Source organism: Corythoichthys intestinalis, chromosome 6 (assembly GCF_030265065.1).
Source record: "Corythoichthys intestinalis isolate RoL2023-P3 chromosome 6, ASM3026506v1, whole genome shotgun sequence".
NCBI lineage: Eukaryota > Metazoa > Chordata > Actinopteri > Syngnathiformes > Syngnathidae > Corythoichthys > Corythoichthys intestinalis.
In genome coordinates, this window is record NC_080400.1 from 29,109,768 (window position 1) to 29,134,959 (window position 25,192).

At 40.8% G+C, this 25,192-nt stretch overlaps 1 protein-coding gene across 6 annotated transcripts in view; it reads left to right on the forward strand.

The window, feature by feature from the left end:
- Positions 1-25,192, forward strand: part of igsf9ba (immunoglobulin superfamily, member 9Ba) — a 126,444-nt gene that overhangs the window by 53,793 nt on the left and 47,459 nt on the right. For all 6 annotated transcript variants that reach the window (XM_057838603.1, XM_057838599.1, XM_057838601.1 and 3 more), the window contains exons 4-5: positions 10,489-10,640; positions 17,176-17,293. In XM_057838603.1, coding sequence (XP_057694586.1) covers positions 10,489-10,640; positions 17,176-17,293 — 270 coding nt within the window. The remainder of the gene's footprint in view (positions 1-10,488; positions 10,641-17,175; positions 17,294-25,192) is intronic.

A 25,192-nucleotide genomic window follows, 5' to 3' on the forward strand; every position in this document is an offset into this window, starting at 1 on the left:
CGGGCATTTTACTCATCTCATTTTAAAAGATAAATTATGTCTAAATAAAATTACTGTACATTTAAATTGAGGTATTAAAACCGTGCATTAATTTGTACAGTCACACACAATGTTACATTTCCAACATTGTTACTCCACTTAACATTAAACATTCAATTTCACTTTCAGATGATTCATTTTCATTTATTATCCAACAAAACAAAATTATTTTTCTCAATAATATCAATAACGTCTATCATTTCTTAACTTAGTGATTAAGAGAACCATCGTTAGCATGAGCCGTTAGCTCGTATGCTCCAAGTAAAACGCTTGCTTACCGAGACAGTTTTAGCTCAATGGACGCGTTTTCCTCACTCCTGATCATTTCTCATGTGTTCTGCAGTTGCCCCTGTTGAGCTAGGATATATGGGTTTGTCACTTTTTTAACTGTTTTATTTGATCGTCTTTCTCTGTTGAAAGGGAAGGGTTATTTAATTTAATGGCATTTTATTTTTTAAATTTTTATTCTAAATTTATTTAACCCTTTATTTGTAGCTGTGTTACAACATCAAAAGGCAACAGGGCAGCAGCGATGTCATGGCATCGCTTCAAAGTGTTAAGAGTCTGGTCGGTTTGCTCTGGAGACCTCTTAAAGAAAATATTTCAATGTTGGCGTTGGTTCAGAGTGCACACATCAAACAAGTGATGACTTGGAAGTAATGTGAGGGAAGCAGGTGCCCTCCTCGTTCGTATAGCTCTTTTCTTTTTCTTCTGTTTACACACACGCACACACACGCACTCCTCCTTTGGAGTTCCTGTTCAGTGGCCTTCGCTTCCTGCCAAGCGGACGGCGCATTAGTGCCCACTCAGTGGCAGGTGTCAGATGGCGAGGCCTTGTGCCCGAAAAGACAGTGAGGGTAGTCTCCCTCCGGTCTGCCTCCCGCCTCCTCTTCCTCTTCTTCATCCTCCTGTCTAGTCTGCTTGGTGCTTTCCTTCGCTGTGCTTTTCACACAACACACAGATTTGCAGACATCAAGAAAATACTCAATGTGAGAAAAAAATACTGTCATTTTGTCAATAATGGGGAAGGTGTAACAGTATCAAATTATCAAATATATCCAAAGTAACGTTGTACTGAAAAACGTATCAATATAGATTTCCCACCCCCAAAACTTGCAAAGCCTGGTGGTAGAGAAGCTTACTGGGCCACCATGTTTTTAGGGAAAAAATATATAAATTATAAAAATAAAAATGTTAAGGAACTTTGACATTATGTTATTTCGAAATTTTGACTATTATACTGTTACTTATAAGCCATTTATTAACAATACCTAAACATAGAGTCTTAGAAAAAGACAATCTTAAAATACAGTTTTAACATACAACCAAAAATACAGTACAATTCAGTGCAATTACAGAGACCTGGGGCAGGTTTGTTCACATACTGACCATAGGATGTCGCCATTATACTTTCAACTTTATCACCAAACATAATAAAAATGTATTTAGAATGTGTATACATTTTGTATTTTCTTTTGTAGCACAATTATGTGGTGTTGTGCATGAACGCGTACAATGAACGATCGTTCAAGAACACGTTCATATTTTGGCCGAACGTGAATTGAACACATCATATTTATGTCTCATGAACGTTATGGTGAACGTGCTTATTCTAGTGGTTGTGAGCGGCGTTCATAACCTCGTTTATGAGATCAGAATGAGAGCCTTTCCGACAGAACTGCAGATGAAACCATAGGCTAAAAACACACTATAAAAAACGAACCTTAACAACGGAAATCTATCCAACCTGGCAACCCAACCTGTATGTCACGGCTGCCTTGTTTTAGCAAATACGGCAGCATGGACACAGGAGACGACAGCTCTCGTAATGACTTGCTTTTTTAGCGTCAAATAAGCATTCTTTTACATTCAGTTGGACTCTCAATATTATCCAAAGGTGCTAAATAAATAGGTTACATCATAAACGTGCATGTGCAACATGAATACAGCGTAAATAAATGCTTAACGGCACGGGGAAGAAGGTAGTGGTGAGAGAGCGGTTTGTAGTCGAGTTGAGCACAGCCACATGTAGGATGTTGAGAGGTTGATGTTCCTTCATGTGCGTCTATGACCAAACATAAGTACTAGTACATATTCATTTCTTTTATAGAAAGTTTTTGGTGTTTACTTTGGAATCATTGCATTCACGACCATTTGTAACGTACAATAATCGCGTGCGCAGAACAGCAAAGTTGCAATTTCTGATGGGCTGTAAAATCTGACAGAGCACCGGCCCAATATTTAACAGCCCAGTATTTAAGCGAGTTTTATGAACAGGGCAGTACCGACGCGGATTTGAAATTGAATATGAAGATGAATCTGACACAGTTTCAGTGTTATAGTGTGTAATATAAGTGATAGTGACGGGATCTGTCGTTCACTTGAGTAAACGAATCCATTCCGGTTCGTTCAGTAAAACGATTCGTTCAAACGAATCGTTCAACGAATCGTTCGCCCCCCTCATCTCCCTACCCACCCAAATGAATCGTTCGGTTAGTGAACGGGAAGTGACGTTGCCGAACGAATCACCAAAGACCGCTTCGCAGTATAACTGAACGGGAAGTGACATTGCTTGGTCCCTCCCTCTCTTGCACATTGACCACTCGTCGTAGTTTCAGAAATGAGTGACAGGCGATATCATTCTGCTCTCAGAGACAGCCTCGTCTCCCTCCCGCTGCTGCAAAAGCGAGGGAGAACTTCCGCGTCGTCTGTCCTAGTTCTATGGGCTCAAAGTCATGGCTCGTGCTTGCATTTCGAATTAGGACACGGTTAAACATTTTCCTTTTGAGGGGGAAGTCGGGGTTTGGGGTCGGGGGCGCACGGACTTTCTTTAGCATGATCTTGCTCACATATACAATGCTGCTGCTAACAGCCAACGCGGCATGCTTGCTGTCACGAAAATAAAAATAAATCGAAAGTTTAATTTCTAATTATGGAACGGCCAACACATCATATTAACCTCTCGCTCTGTTGTATTTTTGTTTTTTATTATTAAGATGATCGTTTTGAATTTTTGCACTGGTATTAATAAATAAAATAATCCGGTCAGCTCCCCTGTCGTCCCCGCATCTCAGATCGTCAAATGCTGACGAGAAATAATTGTTTGCTTTATGATTTCGCCTTTCTACTCTCATTAGTCTGTTAAGAAAAATGTAGACATATTGCGACATCTCCCGTGTCCGCGCGCTTTGTTTTTGGGGCGCTTGAGTAGCACATGATGGACGGATTGACATAATTTGTCAAACCAACCGACACCCTCTGACACGAAAAAAAAAAAAAAAAAAAACACTCGGAAAAAATTGACATGTATATACAGTTTCATTGCAAATCAGTATTATGGTGATCATACTAAATATTATTTTTTTTTCTGTGCACATATGAGGTACATATCGCTGCCATGAAGCCTCCATATAGTGACAGTTCTCTGCCCGCTTCACTGCCGTCACGCGACCGCAGCTCAGGTTTTGCTTGCCTCGTAGCTACGCGTGTTTTAAATTACTGTAAATTTGATAGTATATCGTCATAGGCACAGTCCCGAGTCTGTTGAGAAAAGTAGAACACTAAACCATGCTCGCTAGATTTGTGTGGTGTTTTTGTCTTTTTGAGCAGCATTTGATAGGCTCCACGTTAACAAATACGTGACAAAGTCGTTTCCTTTCATTTTATGACTCGTTCACCGCATAGTCATTACTGGAAAGTCAAGTTAGCAGCAAGCTAGGTCAGGAACCGGAGGACCGAATCACTGAACGGGAAGTGACAAAACTCAGTCTTTCCCCCCTGCCTGCACGCTGGCTGCTTATTGGCCACACGTGGAAATGAGTGACATACGCCATGATTCTGTTTCCGCTCCCTCCCCTGCCCGCGATGAGGCTGGCGTCTGATTGGTCGTGTGCGATGTCAGAAGACGCTGCCGCTTGCTCAACGCCCTCCCACGCAGCGAACAAGCGCCACCAACTTCATAGAACGAATCAGTGCAGATGGTGATTAGTTCGGTCTCGTTCACCCAAACAATTCGTTCAAAAAGAACGAATCGTTCGCGACCGATACAACACTAATAAGTGATGTCTGTGTTTCTATATCGACTCTGTCAATAATAGTTTGCAGCAATTACTGGAGAGAAGAAATAACAGAACTACAAAAGTTCATTTCTTTGAACCATGAACTTTATTTCAAAGTTTTGAATTATGAACTATGAACTGAACGGTTCATTTTAAAATATGTGAACTGCAATTTAAGCTAATTTCTGTGGAAAATTAACTTTCCCAATACTGGTGGGATGTGGAGGGGGGGCAAGTGAAGCCTGGCCTAATAAGGAGTTTGTCACTCCAAATTAATAACGATATGTTTGATATCAATTTTTTTTAAGGTATGATATTGTATTTGCTGACATTATAGTCTGCAAACATGTTGAATTCAATTTGAGGGCCTTTGATAAATTAATACGACATCAAGTACACATTTAACACAATCAGTTTAAAGTAAATATAAACGCTTATTAAACTACTAAACTAGCAAGAAAAAAATACTTGGAAATTTTGATATTCTTGACAATTTTGTTGGTGTAAAATTTCAGACTGGCAGTATGAAATTGAAAAGTGATCGATCAGTTGGCTGAGCGATCTGGGCGGATTATGTAGATCAGATATACCGTATTGGCCATAAAATAAGACTGCCCTGATTATAAGACGACCCCCTCTTTTTCAAGACTCAAGTTTGAAAAAAGACTTTTTGAACACCAAATTTTTATACAGAAAATAATTAAAGTACATCTGAAACAAATGATTATAACAATATATTTGAGAGAAAAAGCATGTTATTTTGTCTAATTTAAATCTTAATAACTGAACATTTAAATATGTAAACTAAAGTGCAATCACATTCGTAAATGAATGGCTTCAGGTTTTTGAAATGTAAATAAACCAATCTATTGTGATAAAACAACAAAATTGCAATAACTGCATTAACCATCAAAGCGAAGTCTTAACTGTAACTGTAGTCTTGAAACTGATCTGAATAAGGAAAAATACTGCAATAAAATAAAGCAAACTGGTTAAACTGGTAGCTGAGATCTGTCATGACAGAACATCGCTTCAATGATATCTGGCGCCATCTAGTGTCGTCGTGAATGGGGAGAGTAGCTGAGATCCGTCATAACAGAACATCGCTTCAATGATATCTGGTGTCATCTAGCGTCCTGAATGGGTATAATGTCTAGACCGCGAATATAAGACGACCCCCTCTTTTTCAATCTTATTTCAATGCAAAAAACACCGTCCTATATTCAGGCCAATACGGTATATAGACTAGGCGTATTGAAGTACCAAGCATGTATTCCGTCGCCAAATCAACTACACACACACCCCTATGATTTAAAATATTTAATTGTATTTCTTCTCAGCACTCACTTTCTTAGGACCCATGGTAAGAAAAAATATATTTGGCAAAAAAAAGAAAAGAACGGAACATTCTTTTTTTCTTTCTGGTCCAGTTCTCCCTGAAATATTCGAGGTGTATAAAGCTAGACGCATGCCTCCAAATGAACAGAACAATAGGATTCAAGTCTCTTTCATGTGTATAATTGATGACTTTTTGGCTGCTCCAAGTAGGACGACATTGTGATGTTCAACTTACTTTTTTTAGCGGAGCAACTCGAGTGCCTCACTGTACCTGACAATGGAGTCCCAAGTTAACTGGATGACCCTGCTTTTGCTGCCATGCTGTGTGCGCCAAGACTCTTGTTTGCTGTCATACTGTGCGCTTTCCCTCAAGAGGCGACTGAATTGGGCTTAGAATAAAAGCAGTGATACCACACATAGCTGGAGCACAGTATTTGGTGTGGTTACATAATGAATATGTTAGTCTAAGTATCTCTCTTATGGGATTCCTATGATAGGCTTGCATTCTCCAAATTCATCGCTGAGCTTGTGTAGGTTTCCTCCTTTTATTGATGGCTGTGAAAATCATATACACAAAAAAATTATAGATAGGAGGTTAAATCTAGATTTGGTGGACATTTTATGTCCCACCCTTCAAATTTCACATTAAAAAAAAAAAAATTGAGTCCATTTAATGTAATCTGAAGAAATAAAAATATTATAATAAAAAAAAATGCTTGAAATATTTTTTTTAAAACAGCAAACAAGTGTGGAATGCCGTTTTTCTCTTGTCACCACTGATTTGTAAGATGAGCTAATCAAGCCTTTGCTAGTTTATTGCCTATTATTAATGAATATGTAGCAGGAAATTATAAAAGTGAATTTTTCAAGAATTCCCTCCAATTCTGAAATGAGTCAGTCCAGTACATTCTGTAAATATTTCACCACCTCCTCTAGTTGTTTTGATATGCTTAATACTTTGAATTCTAATTTTGACAGATGCAGTAATATATGATATCATTCTTTGAAAGTCACTTTTTCTGTGGCAATCCCCACCTTCAATAGAAATCAATAATATGCCTCCTAATTAAAAGCCCGACTCATTGCTAGGCAACTAGTGGATAGCAGCTTCGACACTGTGGTGTGAAAACGATGCATCTTAAAGTGTAAAACAGTCGTTGACTTAAAGATGTCTCACCGGCGTCTTCCCTGTGCCTGTGCATCCAATGTGTGTTTACTCGGGAGTGAACCAGAGAGGCAGACAGAGTCGTAAGTGGACCATTAGTTAGCGTGACGCCGCGTGGCAACTTTCCCAGCAGCGAGCAAGTGGCCCACTTGTACTCTTTCTTCAAAATGAGCACACTGCCACTATTTATCATCACTATATTGAACTACTCAAAGGGATGCAGAAAAAAAGAAGAAGGGTTTATTGGCCCCTGGTTGCTGGTGAAGAGCTGCTTCTTGGTGGCTGCCGGTGAATCTGAGGAGCATCAGGGGGACATGCCAGGACATCATCAAGAGGCTTATTTTGGATCTTAAAGACATTGTTCCGTTTAGGGAAGCCCTTTTCCCTTATTAAACATCAAAACAGTTACTCCACATTCAGTTTTTAGTTAGAAACTACTTTCTAGCTTTTTGTGAGTAGTTCAACAAGTGAGTCTTTCACCTTTCAAACAGTTTATATATTTCTGCGTAAAATATATCTGCTTAGCGCTAACCCAGTGGTTCTCAATATGTGGTACAGGTACCACCAGTGGTACATAGGCTCCTTTTTGTGGTACACAAAAGTTTGACTGAACTCAATGTTCAAACAACCTTTTTTAACCTGACAGCAATCATTCATTGCCAGCCTCTCGCAATCAAAATGGATTGGACATCAGCTAATGAGTTCAATGAGTGCCCTGTAACGGGTTAAGTAAACGAGCAGTATGGATTATTTGGATTTCTTGATCACACTCATCATCTATTTGCTCAATCAAAACTATTTAAAATGGAAGATCTTGTCAAATATTATACATCTACTAATGTTGTTTAAAGCATATAATAAACCACTCCCATCTAATATACAGAACTGTTTTAAGATACAGGAGAGCATGCATACTCTGAGAGGTTCTGGAGATTTCATCTTACCCAGATTTGGAACAACTCGCGAACATTTTTATGTGTCTGTATGTGGAGTGAAACTGGTACAATTTAGACAAACACTTCAAGCACTGTCAACGTATATAAAAAAATTAAATTGTTGTATAACCTCTGGAACAAGTTACCTGAAGGTCTGAAGTATGCTCGAACTGTTAGCTCCTTTAAATCAGGGCTAAAAATGCTTCTGTTTAGCACTGCATATCCATAACTATCTATATATTTCAATCTATTTGCTTTCTATTCCTCTTGTGCTTATCTCCATTGCTGATTGCAATTATTATTAGTAGTAGTATTATTTGTTTTATTTATTTATTTTTATTTTTTATTTTCTTTATTCTGTTCGTGATTAAATGCAATTTTTATGTATAATTTTATTTCCTATTTCGATTTGTCTTTGTTTTTACGTTCTATTGATTTTAATGTCATTTTTATGATCTACATGTGATGTAAAGCACTTTGAATTGCTTTGTGTTGAATTGTACTATAAAAATAAATTTGCCTTGCCTTGCCCTTGCCTATAAAGATATGGTCTGGTCACAATATAATTTACTGACAATTTGTGTTGCTGCTCTTGTAGAATTGGTGTGTATATAATATTATTAATGAGCCAACTCAAAATTCGTTGGTCTAGTTGGTTGTCTATTGGCAGGGCTGTCAACAGACTTGCAGGGGCCCGGGGACATGAGAACATTATAGGGACCCCCCACCCCACCCATCCCTGCCACCGGCTTGTCACGACAACATACGCAGTATTTTTAACGCTTTGCAAGCAATGACAGTCTTAATTTTCAAATTATTTAATTTGAGATGAAGAGTTATATTTAACAGACCGTAATGTAATGTGATACAATATAAACAAACAATTTCATTTTGGGGAAATTGAGGTCAGGTCAAAACATAATATTTCATCAGACAATGATTTAAATAAAAAGAGAAATACAGTGGGGCAAATAAATATTTAGTCAACCACCAATTGTCCAAATTCTCCTACTTGAAAAGATTAGAGAGGTCTGTAATTGTCAAAATGGGTAAACCTCAACCATGAGAGACAGAATGTGGGAAAAAAACAGAAAATCAAATTGTTTGATTTTTAAAGAATTTATTTCCAAATTAGAGTGGAAAATAAGTATTTGGTCACCTACAAACACAAGCAAGATTTCTGGCTGTCAAAGAGGTCTACCTTCTTCTAACGAGGTCTAACGAGGCTCCACTCGTTACCCGTATTAATGACACCTGTTTTAACTCATTAACGGTATAAAAGACACCTGTCCACAAGCTCAGTCAGTCACACACCAAGCTCCACTATGGCCAAGACCAAAGAGCTATCGAAGTACACCAGAGACAAAATTGTAGACCTGCACCAGGCTGGGAAGACTGAATCTGCAATAGGTAAAACGCTTGGTGTAAAGAAATCAACTGTGGGAGCTATTATTAGAAAATGGAAGACATACAAGACCACTGATAATCTCCCTCGATCTGGGGCTCCATGCAAGATCTCACCCTGTTGCGTCAAAATGATAACAAGAACGGTGTGCAAAAATCCCAGAACCACATGGGGGGGGACCTCGTGAATGACCTACAGAGAGCTGGGACCACAGTAACAAAGGCTACTATCATTAACACATTGCGCCACCAGGGACTCAAATCCTGCACTGCCAGTCGTGTCCCCCTGCTGAAGAAAGTACACGTCCAGGCCCGTCTGCGGTTCGCTAGAGAGCATTTGGATGATCCAGAATAATCCAAAATAAAACTTTTTGGTAGAAACACAGGTTCTCGTGTTTGGTGGAGAAAGAATACTGAATTGCATCCGAAGAACACCATACCCACTGTGAAGCATGGGGGTGGAAATATCATGCTTTGGGGCTGTTTTTCTACAAAGGGACCAGGACGACTGATCTGTGTAAAGGAAAGAATGAATGGGGTCATGTATCGAGAGATTTTGAGTGGGTCTTTCATCATGACAATGATCCCAAACACACAGCCAGGGCAACAAAGAAGTGGCTTCGTCAGAAGCATTTCAAGGTCCTAGAGTGGCCTGGCCAGTCTCCAGATCTCAACCCCACAGAAAATCTGTGGAGAGAGTTGAAAGTCCGTGTTGCCCAACGACAGCCCCAAAACATCACTGCTTTAGAGGAGATCTGCATGGAGGAATGGGCCAAAATACCAGCAACAGTATGTGAAAAGCTTGTGAAGAGTTACAGAAAATGTTTTGCCTCCGTTATTGCCAACAAAGGGTACATAACAAAGTATTGAGATGAACTTTTGGTATTGACCAATACTTATTTTCCACCATGATTTACAAATAAATTCTTTAAGAATCAAACAATGTGATTTTCTGTTTTTTTTCCCCACATTCTGTCTCTCATGGTTAAGGTTTACCCGTGTTGACAATTACAGGCCTCACTAATATTTTCAAGTGGGAGAACTTGCACAATTAGTGGTTGACTAAATATTTATTTGCCCCACTGTATGTGAATGTAAAGTAAAATAAATTAAGGGTCTTTCAGGGGCCCCTATGGTCCTGAGGCCCGGGACAACATACCCAGTTGCCCCTCCACTCCCCGTCGACGTGCTTGTCTATTGGTTTAGTTGTTTTTATTTTCTTGTTTTTGTGTTTTTCTTCTCTCTCTTCATTGTATGAACTTAAAGTCGAAGGACAGGAGTATTCCAAGAAATAAGAATGCTGGACGATGAGATCAGGGTTGGGATTAAATAAATTTTTCGTCTTCCCACTCCCTTTCGAGCGCAAATAATAATATTTGTTATAATGTATTTCTGTTTGTTGTGCATGTTCGAAATAAAAAGCTTATTTCAATCATTGAAGTACATGACCTTTCCGAATTTTTCTCTACAAAATCTAAGTATAGTTTTAATCCTTAAACTGTCACTTATAAAAATGAATAACTTTCATATACTTTTCATCTTCCAACAGCGCCGCCAACATTTACATCGACGCCACCGCAGTATGTGGAGGCCAAAGAGGGGGGCAGCATCCTGCTCAGCTGCTTTGCCCAGGGAAACCCCAAACCCGGAATCAGCTGGCTGAGGGAGGGGGAGGAGCTAGCCACCAATGCTAAATATTCGGTAAGAAAAAATAAAGAGCATGGCTGTTATTTAGATTAATGAGCCTGCATATAGACGCTTGTCAGATGGCATTTATATGCCCCCAAAGTATTTTTTTTTAATTACTCAATCCGGCGAACAAATCAGTTATTCATGCCTTTGCACTGTAAAATATTTCCCATCATTTGAGAGATTTAAAAAATGAGTGGTGCTCAAGCAAAATCAATCAAACACTGAGTCATGTTTCATTTATGAAGATGGTGCATTGATTGTGTTTTTCAATTGAAGATTTAGTAAAATATAGTGAACAGAATTTATTAGGCGCTTACTAGGTCTATGACATGATCCAGTATGACTCACTCTGGTGTGTCTTACATTCCTGTAAAACAACAAGTTTTTTCTAAACAATTCTTTTTTGATAGTGTTTGGTATTTTTTTTAAATTCTTACTAAATAAAATAAAATAAAATAAAATAAAATAAAATAAAATAAAATAAAATAAAATAAAATAAAATAAAACAAATACTTAGTGCAATCTACTTCCAAGTGGTTAGGGATCAGTGTTGTCACAGATTACTTGAAAAATTCATTTGATTACTGATTACGCCTCAAAAAAAGTAATCTAGTTACTTTACTGATGACTTTATTATCAAAATAAATAAGTTACTTTAAAAGTAATTTATCAGTTAATTTTTACCTATTTTTTGCTAGGGTAAGGGTTAGGTTACCTAACCCTAGTCAAAACTACACCTGAGGAGGCAAGATGGATATATAGAATTTCTATTACCCGACGATTGAAGACCAACAGTGTCAAGATGGATATGTATATAAAGTACAGGCCAAAAGTTTGGACACACCCCATTCAATGCAATACAAATGATGGTCCCAACCCAATTAAAAAAGCAACAAATTCCACTTATTAACCCTGATAAGGCATACCTGTGAAGTGAGAACCTTTTCAGGTGTCTGCATCTTGAAGCTCATTGAAAGAGTGTCAAAATCGTGCAAAAAAGTAAAAAGAGCAAAGGGTGGATACTTTGAAGAACATAGAATATAAAACCTGTTTTTAGTTATTTCACTTTTTTACATACTTCCACATGTTCATTCATAGTTTTGATATATTCAGTAAGAATTTACAATTTAAATAGTACTGAAAATATATATAACGCACAAATGATGAGGTGTGTTCAACAACATGCCCGCGCCCCCAGCCCCCCCCCACACACAAATGTCAAACTGGTTACATACTTTGGTTACAGACTGTAACTATAAAATGTAAGTTAAAGGTGGTTACAAACTGTAGAAGTGTTCCCGTTACCTGTAGGCTTTACTTCGAGTTGACTAGTGCTGTGCTGTAATTCCAGGTGGTTCCTTGAATTGAATGTGGAGTTTTTAGCGGTCGACTGTGTTTTTGAGCCCGCGCAAAGTTTGCAACGCACTGAGATATTTTTGTCATCTTTACTGGACAAAAATGTGAAGTAATGTCTGTATTTCTAGTGAGCAAATGGAGCCTGTTTCATTTCATTGATTGTTCGCCTCCTGACGAGGTAGCAAGGCTAAGTCGTTATAGTCCGAGAGTCTGGGCGCTCACGGCATGGTAATACATGTGACCCGTTTGTTTTTGTCCTCTGATGGGAAATGTGATGTCACTCCCAAACTCAAGAGCAACATGGTCTTCGTATACAGTATGAGTAAGGTATTCTTCATTCTACATACATTATGAGGCAATCACAAAATGGTAAAGCACAGACACTCAGGAAACTAACTTTAATCAGATTACTGTTATTGTTTTGATTTTTTTCTAAATCTCGTATTTCATACTCAGGTTTTTGCTTTTATTCATATACTATTTTTGCCTCTGCCGGTAGGTGAAACCGACGTAAGGTGGGGATTATGTATTAGTTTCGAAAGTCTTTTTATCCGTCTTTATATACATCTGATTGTGGTCAAGATAACGCAAGAACGAATCAAGGGATTATTATCAAGCTTTCAGGATATGTTTGTAATATGTAACGGAAGAGGGGATTATATTTTGGGCTAATGAGGTCAAATGTGACAGAATTTCGAAAAGGAATTTCGCGATAATTTGATATAATTAGATTCTTTAACGTAAAATTTCAGGGTTGGTGATATGATGAGAAGAGAAAGAGTGATGAAATTTTGGGGCATGAGGGCAAATGTAAAGGAGGTCAGAAATATGCAGGTTTGAATTTGGCTGCTAAAATGGAGGTCTGCTCTCTGAGTTCTCCAATTCTTTTCTTCTTTTTAGCATTTTCATTTTGCTTTTGTCTTCTAGTTTGTTTTGGTATATTACTTTGGTTCATGTCATATTTTCATTGTATCTTTATTAAAAGGTATTTTATTGCTTTTCCTTTTATTTTTATCTATACTTTTATTTTACATCGTTTTTTACATCATCCATTTTCATATTATACTGTAGTTCATTTTTCAAATTCATTTTCTTTTGAGTAATGCTATTCAGGGAGCTCTAACGTAGATTAGAATATACAGTATGTGAGTGTAAATAACTTCACACTCACCCCACCAGTCGCCTTCACTAAACGATTGGACAACATTTTGATGCATTATTAATTGCCGGCATGCATATTAAATTAGTCTTCATTTATATGCTTCGCTTTTAATTATAAAAAAAAAAAAAAAAAAAAAAACAGAACTGAACTGAATTGAACGGAGAGCTTATCAGCTGTCCTCTGATATTTTTTTTCTTGGAAAATGTGTGCTAAGAAGCTTGTCCAAGTGTGTGTGCAAATGTGGGCATATGCGTGTGTGCTGACGTGTTTGCTCACCCACATGCTCGCTTCCACAGAGACGCGCCAGAGAAATGCAGGAATGTGTCAGACAGAGGCTGGAGAGGAGAGGAGGGGAGATTGGGGGAATTGTCATGGTGTTCTCTTTACTTAACTTTATTGCTTTATTTATAGGCACAAGGAAAAGGGTGAATACCATGAAGATGTTAAACAAAATGACGTACATATTGTATACATCTGAGCTTGAAACTAACCTCTAAGTGGTTTGTATCTTGATCTGATGTCTGATATCCCCTTCAGGGACTTTTGACAGCAATCTGGGACTTTTGTTAATCACATTTTTACAAAAATGCCAAAGAGCCTGTTCAATCACGTGGCCTCTTTAAAACACCATAAAAAATGAAGTATTTGACATAAAGCGTTGCCCTTGGCATGATTGGAAATCACAGATTTAAACCTCTCTCAGAGATTTTATTTGGCGCCGATTGCCCACGAAAAAACGGAAATATGATCCTTTTAATTTCAAAATAGCGTTAGGGTGCACTGGGAATAGGACCCCAAAGCAGACAAGGGAGAATGTCAGTAATTATTTGCAAGTTTTATTGACAGGAACGCGCACGAGGGTCGCAGCAACGCATGTGCAAGGTGGGTAGTAGTGGGCAAAGATTGACGGGCAGTCAATCGGACAGCTCAGGGATCAGGCACGGGGTATCCTGCGACGGAAAAGAAGTCAAATTAGCCGGGTGTGATATAATACCAGAACTACCTGAATGCTGCACGTGACTGACGGGAATGCCAAAATACAGTGGGGCAAATCAGTATTCAGTCAACCACCAATTGTGCAAGTTCTCCTACTTGAAAAGATTAGTGAGGCCTGTAATTGTCAACATGGGTAAACCTCAACCATGAAAGATAGAATGTGGAAAAAAAAAATCACATTGTTTGATTTTTAAAGAATTTATTTCCAAATTAGAGTGGAAAATAAATATTTGGTCACCAACAAACAAGCAAGATTTCTGGCTGTCAAAGATGTTTAACTTCTTCTAACGAGGTCTAGCGAGGCTCCACTCGTTACCTGTATTAATGGCACCTGTTTTAACTCATTATCAGTATAAAAGACACCTGTAAACAACTCAGTCAGTCACGCTCCAAACTCCACTATGGCCAAGACCAAAGAGCTGTCGAAGGACACCAGAGACAAAATTGTAGACCTGCACCAGGCTGGGAAGACTGAATCTGCAATAGGTAAAACGCCTGGTGTAAAGAAATCAACTGTGGGAGCAATTATTGGTAAATGGAAGACATACAACACCACTGATAATCTTCCTCGATTTGGTGCTCCAGGCAAGATCTCAACCTGTGTCGTCAAAATGATAACAAGAACAGTGAGCAAAAATCACAGTCCCACACGGGGGGGACCTAGTGAATGACCTACTGAGAGCTGGGACCACAGTAACAAAGGCTACTATCAGTAACACACTGCGCCACTAAGGACTTAAATCCTGCACTGCCAGACGTGTCCCCCTGCTGAAGAAAGTACACGTCCAGGCCCGTCTGCTGTTCGCTAGAGACCATTTGAATGATCCAGAAGAGGACTGGGAGAATGTGTTATGGTCAGATGAAACCAAAATAGAAGTTTTTGGTAGAAACACAAGTTCTCGTGTTTGGAGGAGAAAGAATACTGAATTGCATCCGAAGAACACCATACCCACTGTGAAGCATGGGGGTGGAAACATCATGCTTTGGGGCTGTTTTTCTGCAAAGGGACCAGGACGACTGATCTGTGTAAAGGAAAGAATGAATGGGGCCATGTATCGAGAGATTTTGAGTGAAAATCTCCTTCCATCAGCAGGGGCATTGAAGATGAGACGTGGCTGGGTCTTTCAGCATGACAATGATTCCAAACTCACAGCCAGGGCAACAAAGGAGTGGCTTCGTAAGAAGCATTTCAAGGTCCTGGAGTGGCCTAGCCAGTCTCCAGATCTCAACCCCATAGAAAATCTGTGGAGGGAGTTGAAAGTCCGTGCTGCCCAACGACAGCCCCAAAACATCACTGCTCTAGAGGAGATCTGGATGGACGAATGGGCCGAAATACCAGCAACAGTGTGTGAAAAGCTTGTGAAGAGTTACAGGAAACGTTTGGCCTTCATTATTGCCAACAAAGTGTACATAACAAAGTATTGAGATGAACTTTTGGAATTGACCAAATACTTATTTTCCACCATGATTTGCAAATAAATTCTTTAAAAATCAAACAATGTGATTTTCAGTTTTTTTTTTTCCCACATTCTGTCTCTCGTGGTTTAGGTTTACCCATGTTGACAATTACAGGCCTCTCTAATATTTTCAAGTGGGAGAACTTGCACATTTAGTGGTTGATTAAATACTTATTTGCCCCACTGTAGTTGGTCTAGCGACGAGCGGCGTCGACAAGCAGGCTTATGCAGGCAGTTGATTGTGATGGCTCATCATCGTTCCCCCCCATCTGGTCTCCAGCCTGCAATCAAGGAGCTCTAACAAATAGTAACTATGAAGGAACTATTCACTATTCAAACTAGGAACTACTTTCTCGACTAGAGGCCACTCATGCTCTTTGAACGAATAATGCTTCATTTGTCTTTTTTTTTTCTCTTGGCGAAATTCAATGATTTTCTTTTTTTTTTATTTCTTTGGCTTAATGTTGTTATATAATGGGTTTATTGTACAGTATAATTTTAACAACAGTTCATATCGGTAACTTTGTGTTGTGTTGAAAAAAAAATACAATTGTTTAAAAACAAACAAACAAAAATGCAAGCAATTACTCACAATGTTACTCATTAGTTGAGTATTGTTTTCACCAAATACTTTTTACTTGTACTTGAGTACATTTTTTGGATGACTACTTTTACTTTTACTTGAGTAATATTATTTTGAAGTAACACTACTGTTACTTGAGTAAAATTTTTGGCTACTCTACCCACCTGTGGGTTTGATTACATTACATATATTACATATGTTCGTTGGGAAGCGTTACGATTTGATATGGTGTGGGAACAAAGTAATGAGATATACTGTAATAAATCACAACACCACCTCACGTAAAGTATGATAATAATGACAACAAAAGTCTGGCCAGTCTTGCCTGGGATTTGTTGGAAGGGATCAGAAAACATAAAAAAAAATAATAATAAAGCATGCACACTAAAAATCAGTAGTGTATTAGCACAATAGGTAATATGCAAGATTTTGCTGAAGTGCTTTGAACTGTAACAGGTACTGTTGGTTCAAAAGTACATCATTGAATAAAGTCAGGCAGATAAATTAACTGCTTTGACTTGCAAGTTTCCTGATCATTAAGTACGAGATTCCCCTTTTCTCATCATTGGCACTGAAAGAGTTTATTATGAATGCAAAAAATGTTGTCCAGGACAAATTTGACTTCACAGCTTTGCACTGTTTTTTTTCACACTCTGACTCTCAGCCTGACATACGCAAACTGAGCTGCAAAAGTGGCGTGTTAGATCATCTCACGACTGTCCAGTCGCTTCTGGCGTGTCAAACATAGAATATGTTCTGCGAGGTTAGCTCATTTCTCCTCAAGCTGCATAATGGACTAACAGCTGCGTATGACTTGAATGGACACGGCTTCACACATTGTTACATAATTTATAGAAGGAAGGTTGCGGAGAATCTTGAGTGTTTCTTTGCCTTTTTTTATCGTCAGCCACGATAAGTTGCACAGCGCACTCATGTTCGTACAATCTTTTTATGTTTGTGTTTATTTTCTCTTTATCTTTTATCTCTCAGGTCCATGATGGAAGCCTGACCATCCTCGGTATCACCCGCGACGACAGGGGGGCGTACACGTGCAGAGCCTACAGCGACCAAGGGGAGGTGCTGCACACCACCCGTCTGCTGGTGCAAGGTATGAGTCGGTGGAACGAACTCATTGGCTGCCATTAACAGAGATGGATGTCCAAACCGTTTAAAATGAGAGGGCTGGCAGTAAATGATAATGTTTCAGAGCCATTAGCCACGTTTACATGCTGACTTTTATTCATACCGATTCAAATCATTCCGAATGGAAATTTCACATCAGCTGTTTACATGTCACTTCATCTATTCCGATCCAGCGTTTACATGTGACTGCCTTTAATCCGAAAGGACGTTTGACAACTGCCGTCTGACATGCGCAGATTAATCAAAACAAAGCGTCACGTTGCAAAACATGGAGATCGATCGTCAGATCAGCTGCTGTTTTAACTTTTCGAGTGGAAACAAAACTTCAGAATGATACGCCGTTCATTTAAAAAGTTGTGTGGGTGCGCCGTGCGTGTGCTTGGAAGCCATGTTGCAAGTGACGTTACTTACGTCACCAAGTGACGTCACCACGTCAGTACGGAGCATGCGCAGAAAGAACGCAACCAGACACCATTCCGCTTCCCTGTTTACATGATATAATTTTACTTCTAATCGGTTTGGGAAAAGGAATATTCCACCCCTGTGAATCGGAATGAAATTCCATTCGGTTTGGGCCTGTTCATTCCGAATGAGGTGTTTATATGGAACACATTTATTCGGTTTGAACAAATATTCCGATTGTAATTGGAATATTTGGCTCCATGTAAACGTGGCAATTGACAGCAATAGACGTTTAATCTGGTACAGTACAATGACAACCAATGAGTTAAAGTACTGTTAGCGGACTTTAAAAACTGAAAGTGAAAAATACCAAGAGAAGAGAGAGTCCAGCCTACAAGGTCTTCTGCTCTTCCTCTTCAAATTAAAATACAGTGTTATGTCCTCTGGTCTTATGTTGACTACTTTTTGGGTTTCTTTCTAAGATTGTATATTGTTCATCCGTCCACAGGATGTCGCTATTGTAACTCAGAATCTTAAGTTTTTCTTTGGTATTGCTGTTTGCGCTCGGCTTCCCCTAGTGGCGATTTGCTGTAAGCAGCAGGCAGAAAGAACTTTTTATTTCAGTTGGAAAAGAGGCCTTGAGGTGTTAAGACGTTACACACCTCCTCTGCACCATACATCGTTGGGAACCCTTGACAAAACAAAATCTGTAAGTTTGTACGTTTTAACAATGGGTTAGATGTAATTTTGGTGTGTCTATTCTGTTATTTTGTTGTTATTTATGTGGCGCGAACCCACACGTTTTTGTGCTAAGCTAAAGTAGCCACTTCATTTCATTTGCTCATAATGGAGCCAGTTTTCTGTTATTTACATAAACATGTTATTGTATAGAACCTTTTATTTTGTGTATAACATTGGTGTTTTATGTATGTTTCAGTTTTACCACACACACACACACACACACACACACGCACACACGTTGACACAAAGAAATAAATGAGAGGAAGGAGTTCGGGCCTCCAAGTTTCTTTGTCGGTTTAGCTCGCTGCCAAAGTCGAGTAGCCATACGCTCGGCTGAGGGCAGAAGAGTAAAAAGATTTTCAACACATCAAGCACCCAAGATGTCTCAGCAAGAAGTTTCACCACCTATCAGCCAAGTGGTCACCAGGTCGGAGGCCAGTCATTCTCATTCTTCACGCCGGTCCAGAACGAGTCAAGCTGCTGCACAAGCACGAGCAGACGCCGAAGCTGCCTACGCCAGAGCACGGTACGCCAAACGCCAAATCGACATGGAGGTCGAGAAGGCACGCATCGAGGCAACACTACACGCTCTGAAGACGGAAGGTGAAGCAGAAGCAGCGCTCGCCGCAGCTAAAGTTTGGGAGGCGACTTTCGAAGAAGAGGAGCGCGCCAAAGTCGACCTCAGCGAGCAAGGGGTATTTTCCAAGACACCCCCCTCCATCAGGCGTGCACAAGAGTATGTGCATGCTCACTTTGACGACCAGCGTGTCCAAGCAGATGGCACACAAACGCCAAACAATGAGCACCTGGTTAGGCACAATGACTCTCAACAACCAGAAAATAGCCCAAAATCAGCTGGTGCTTTTCCACATGTGCGTCACATCGACATCGCTGACGAAGAGCATCTCCAATCTCATCGTGCGAGAACGGACATCTCACACCAGCCTACACCTTCAGCAACCCCACAAAGTGAACTGTCCAATTTAGCAGCCTATCTAGCACGGCGTGATCTGCTGACATCGGGGTTCAAGGTTTTCGACAACCGGCCAGAGTCCTACCTGTCCTGGAAGTCCATGTTCTGCAACGCGACGGAAGGCCTCAATCTCAAGCCCAGCGAAGAGCTCGACCTTCTCACCAAGTGGCTCGGCGGGGAGTCTCTTCAACATGCTCAGAGGATCAGGGCGGTCCACGTGAGTAATCCACAGGCAGGTCTCCAACGTCTGTGGCAGCGGCTAGACAAGACTTATGGCTCTCCAGAGGTAATTGAATCCTCACTCTTCCAACGGTTGCAGACTTTTCCAAGAATCTCCAACAAAGACACTCACTTACTGCAGGAGCTTGCTGATCTTCTGTTAGAGCTATCGTATGCCAAAAGTGAAAGTTATTTGCCGGGTCTTAGCTTTCTCGACACACCAAGGGGCATAAACCCGATAGTTGAAAAACTCCCATATGGACTCCAGGAGTCATGGGTTACACAAGGTACCAAATACAAAAGGGAAAACGGTGCAGTCTATCCACCTTTTTCGTATTTTGTGCGGTTCGTAAATGACTACGCTGAAATGAGAACAGACCCTAGCTTTATGTTACAGTGTTCAAACGTAATAAATCCAAGGGTTGATAAGACATCAGTAAGACGAGACAAATACAGAGTTCCATTGGCGGTGAATAAAATAGAGATCAGTCCGGCTAAATTGACAGCACCCGATCCAGACAAACAATGTCCTATCCACCAAAAACCACATTCACTCGTCAAATGCAGGGGGTTTAGAATGAAAACACTAGACGAAAGAAAGAACATTCTCAAAGAGCACGCCATTTGTTTTAAATGTTGTGCGTCCACAAATCACAGGGCTCGAGACTGTAAAGCTATTATCCAATGCTCAGAATGTGATAGCGATGCTCATGTGTCTGCCATGCATGTCGGTCCACCTCCATGGACACCTCAAGACTTTAATCCCCCAACCCAGAGTCACGGCGGGGAGTCTGAGGGCCCAAATCCTGTGAACACAGCCAGTTGCACAGAAGTATGTGGGCAAGGCGTAAAAGGAAAATCATGCTCAAAGATCTGTTTAGTTAATGTATATCGCCGAACTTCTCCAGAAAAGAAAAAGAGGGTATATGCCATGTTGGATGATCAGAGCAATTCATCCTTAGCCAGATCTGCGTTTTTTGACATGTTTAATGTGCAAGGTACCATATTCCCATACACCATGAGAACATGTGCAGGTTTATCAGAGACACGAGGTCGCAAAGCTGATGGCTTTATTGTAGAAGATGTAGATGGTAAGGTCTCCATGATGCTGCCTACAATAACAGAATGTGATCAGATTCCAGATAATAGAGACGAAATTCCCAGCCCTGAGGTAGCAGCAGCTCACCCTCATTTGCGATCAATCGCTTCACAGATTCCTCCTCTCGACCCATCGGCAGACATTCTTCTGCTCCTGGGAAGGGACATCATTCAGGCTCATAAAGTTCGTGGTCAGGTAAATGGGCCAAACAATGCACCTCATGCCCAGCGTCTCGATTTAGGATGGGTTGTCATAGGTGATGTCTGTCTCTCTGGAGCTCATAAACCCACATTGAACTCATTTAAGACGAACGTTCTAAACAGTGGACGTCCCACGTTCCTCAGTCCTTGCGAAAACACAATCGTTATCAAAGAGAAATACACCAAAAACGATCCACTAAACACACAAGCGGAACTAGGACAACATATTTTCCAACAAACAACAAATGACGACAAAGTTGCACTTTCGGCAGAAGATGCGTTGTTCCTAGACATTATGCACAACAACTTTGCTAAAGATGAGGCGAATAACTGGGTAGCTCCACTTCCATTCCGCTCACCTAGGCGGCGCCTACCTGACAATCGGGAGCAGGCCTACAATCGTTTAATGTCGCTCCGCAAAACGCTGAGAAGAAAACCTGAAATGAGAGCGCATTACGCTGAGTTTATGGAGAAAATATTCAGCAAGGGCCATGCCGAACCAGCGCCCGCACTGGCGCCAGATCAAGAGTGCTGGTATCTCCCTAGTTTTGGCGTTTACCACCCGCAAAAGCCAGAAAAAATTAGGGTAGTCTTTGATTCGAGTGCTCAACTTGACAATGTTTCTCTCAATGACGTGCTCCTCAAGGGACCAGATCTTAACAACACTCTCGTAGGAGTTCTGATGCGGTTTAGGTCCGACCCATACGCCGTCATGGCAGATGTGGAGCATATGTTTCACAACTTTGTAGTCCGAGAAGACCACCGTAACTACCTTCGTTTCTTGTGGTTCCAAAATCATGACCTTGATGGAAAAGTGCAAGAATTTAGGATGACTGTCCATGTGTTTGGTAATTGTCCTTCCCCATCAGTCGCCATCTTTGGACTGAAAAGAACAGCCATAGAAGGAGAAATGGAATTTGGCAGTGACGCAAAAGAATTCATTGAACGGCACTTCTATGTAGATGATGGGCTAAAGTCATTCTCTTCCATAGAGCAGGCCATTGATGTTCTTAGTAGGGCACAGAAGATGCTGGCTCAGTGTAACATACGCCTGCACAAAATCTCATCCAATTGTCCTCTCATAACAGGAGCCTTTCCAACCGAAGATCGTGCTGTAGGCATGCAAGGTCTTGACATTGGGCAGACTACCCCACCAATGCAGCGCAGTTTGGGCTTAGGATGGGAGCTGTCGACTGACCAATTCAAGTTCCAAGTAAGAGTAAATGAAAGGCCGTTCACAAAAAGGGGAGTTCTGTCAGTTATCAACAGTGTGTTCGACCCACTTGGTTTTGCTATTCCAGTAATCGTAGGGGGTAGAACCATACTCAGAGACATTTCCACAAATGTTTCAGAGTGGGACACTGAACTGCCAAAAGACAAATTAGAACAGTGGCAAAAGTGGAAAAGTTCCCTCGGACACCTACAACATCTTGAAATTCCCAGAATGTACACTTCAATACCGCTGTCTGCAGCCCAAAGAATAGAGATTGACGTTTTTTGTGATGCTTCCACAAAAGCCGTAGGTGCGGTAGCCTACCTCAAACTCACAAATGAGGACGGACACAGCGAAGTGGGATTCCTCCTCGGCAAAGCACGTTTAGCTCCTAAACCAGACATCACCATACCCCGACTTGAACTCTGTGCAGCAGTCCTGGCCGTGGAAGTAGCAGAGTTGGTTCTAGAGGAGCTGGATGTCACAGTCGATCAGGTGAATCTTTACACAGACTCAAAGGTAGTGCTTGGGTACATCTCAAACACCAAGAGACGCTTTCACGTTTATGTGCACAACAGAGTCGAACGCATCAGGCGCTTTGCACAAACTCACCAGTGGCATTACGTGCCCACACACTTAAATCCGGCAGACCATGCCACACGAGCGTTGCCCGCTGAGCAGCTCTCCAGCTCCACCTGGCTCAGAGGCCCAGCTTTCCTCTCCAGGTTGGACCAAAGTCAAGTTCGAAGTCAAACCTTCGATCTCATAGACCCAGAGACTGACTGTGAGTTGCGTCCTGAGGTAACAACTTGCACTACCACCCTATCAAAAGGCCAGTTTAATAGTGCCAGATTTGAAAGGTTTTCAAGTTGGAAGGTGCTGCAAAAGGCTATTGCCAAACTCCAACATATAGCTCAATCATTCAAGAACAACTCTGAGGTTTCCTGTCGTGGCTGGCACAACTGCAACAAACATTTAACTGAAAAGTCACTGCAACTAGCCAAGACCACGATCATTCGCACCGTTCAAAGAGAGGTCTTCGCAGAAGATATTGGATGCATTGAAAAAGGCACAGCTCTAAAAAACTCAAGTCCACTCAGCAAACTGAATCCATTTGTTGACACGCAAGGGCTCCTTAAAGTTGGAGGCCGACTAAAGAAAGCACAGTTGTCTGCAGAAGAAACCAATCCCATACTCGTCCCTGGAAAGCATCATCTTGCTCAGCTCATAATAAGACACTTTCACGAAAAATTATGTCACCAGGGAAGGCATTTCACGGAGGGAGCAGTCAGAGCAGGGGGCTTTTGGATTGTGGGAGGAAAAAGAGCAGTAAGCAGTGTGATTTTCAAGTGCATCACATGCCGCAAATTAAGGGGCAGGCAACCTGAACAGATAATGGCTGAACTTCCTGAGGACAGGCTGTCCACGGACCCTCCTTTCACAAATGTAGGCCTTGATGTGTTCGGTCCCTGGTCCGTTACAGTGAGAAAAACGCGTGGTGCTAATGCAGATGCTAAAAGATGGGCAGTCATATTCACCTGCATGAGTACACGTGCAATTCATATTGAAGTGATTGAGTCAATGGACACATCGTCATTCATTAATGCACTGCGTCGTTTCTTTGCCATCCGAGGTGGTGCCAAACTCTTGAGATCTGATTGTGGGACAAATTTTGTGAGTGCCTGCAAAGAGCTCCAAATAGACAAACTAGGCTGTCACAATGACAAAATAGGCACATTCTTGAAAGACAGTGCGTGCAAATGGCAGTTTAATCCTCCACATGCATCCCATATGGCTGGTTCCTGGGAACGCATGATCGGCGTCACCCGAAAAATCCTCAATGCAATGCTCCTTGAACATCCATATGGGAAGCTCACACATGAAGTACTCGTAACATTGTTAGCTGAAGTCACCGCAATTGTAAATGCCCGTCCGCTAACGGCTGTTTCTACAGATCCCGAAAACCCAGTCATTCTTACTCCTGCGATGCTACTCACGCAAAAGGTTGGCACACCACCGATTCCACCAGGGCAGTTTCAGTCCGGTGACCTATTCAAAGCCCAATGGAAGCGCGTGCAGTACTTAGCTAATGTTTTCTGGAGTCGTTGGCAGAAAGAATACATCGCAGGCCTGCAGGTTCGTCACAAGTGGAAAACAAAAAAGCCGAACCTTCAAATGGGCGACGTTGTTTTAATGAGGGAGTCTCTGGAACATAGGAATAATTGGCCACTCGGACTGATCACAAAATCTTTCCCAAGTGAGGACGGTAATGTCAGAAAAGTTGAGGTTAAGATTTGCCGAAACGGCGAGAATAGGTTTTACATTCGCCCAATTCGTGAAGTTGTGCTTTTGATGTCTAAGGATAGCATGTAAAACGAGTTGTTGTTGTGTATCGTTCATTAGTTAAGAGCTGACATCTTGCAGATGTCAGGCGGGGAGTGTTATGTCCTCTGGTCTTATGTTGACTACTTTTTGGGTTTCTTTCTAAGATTGTATATTGTTCATCCGTCCACAGGATGTCGCTATTGTAACTCAGAATCTTAAGTTTTTCTTTGGTATTGCTGTTTGCGCTCGGCTTCCCCTAGTGGCGATTTGCTGTAAGCAGCAGGCAGAAAGAACTTTTTATTTCAGTTGGAAAAGAGGCCTTGAGGTGTTAAGACGTTACACACCTCCTCTGCACCATACATCGTTGGGAACCCTTGACAAAACAAAATCTGTAAGTTTGTACGTTTTAACAATGGGTTAGATGTAATTTTGGTGTGTCTATTCTGTTATTTTGTTGTTATTTATGTGGCGCGAACCCACACGTTTTTGTGCTAAGCTAAAGTAGCCACTTCATTTCATTTGCTCATAATGGAGCCAGTTTTCTGTTATTTACATAAACATGTTATTGTATAGAACCTTTTATTTTGTGTATAACATTGGTGTTTTATGTATGTTTCAGTTTTACCACACACACACACACACACACACACACGCACACACGTTGACACAAAGAAATAAATGAGAGGAAGGAG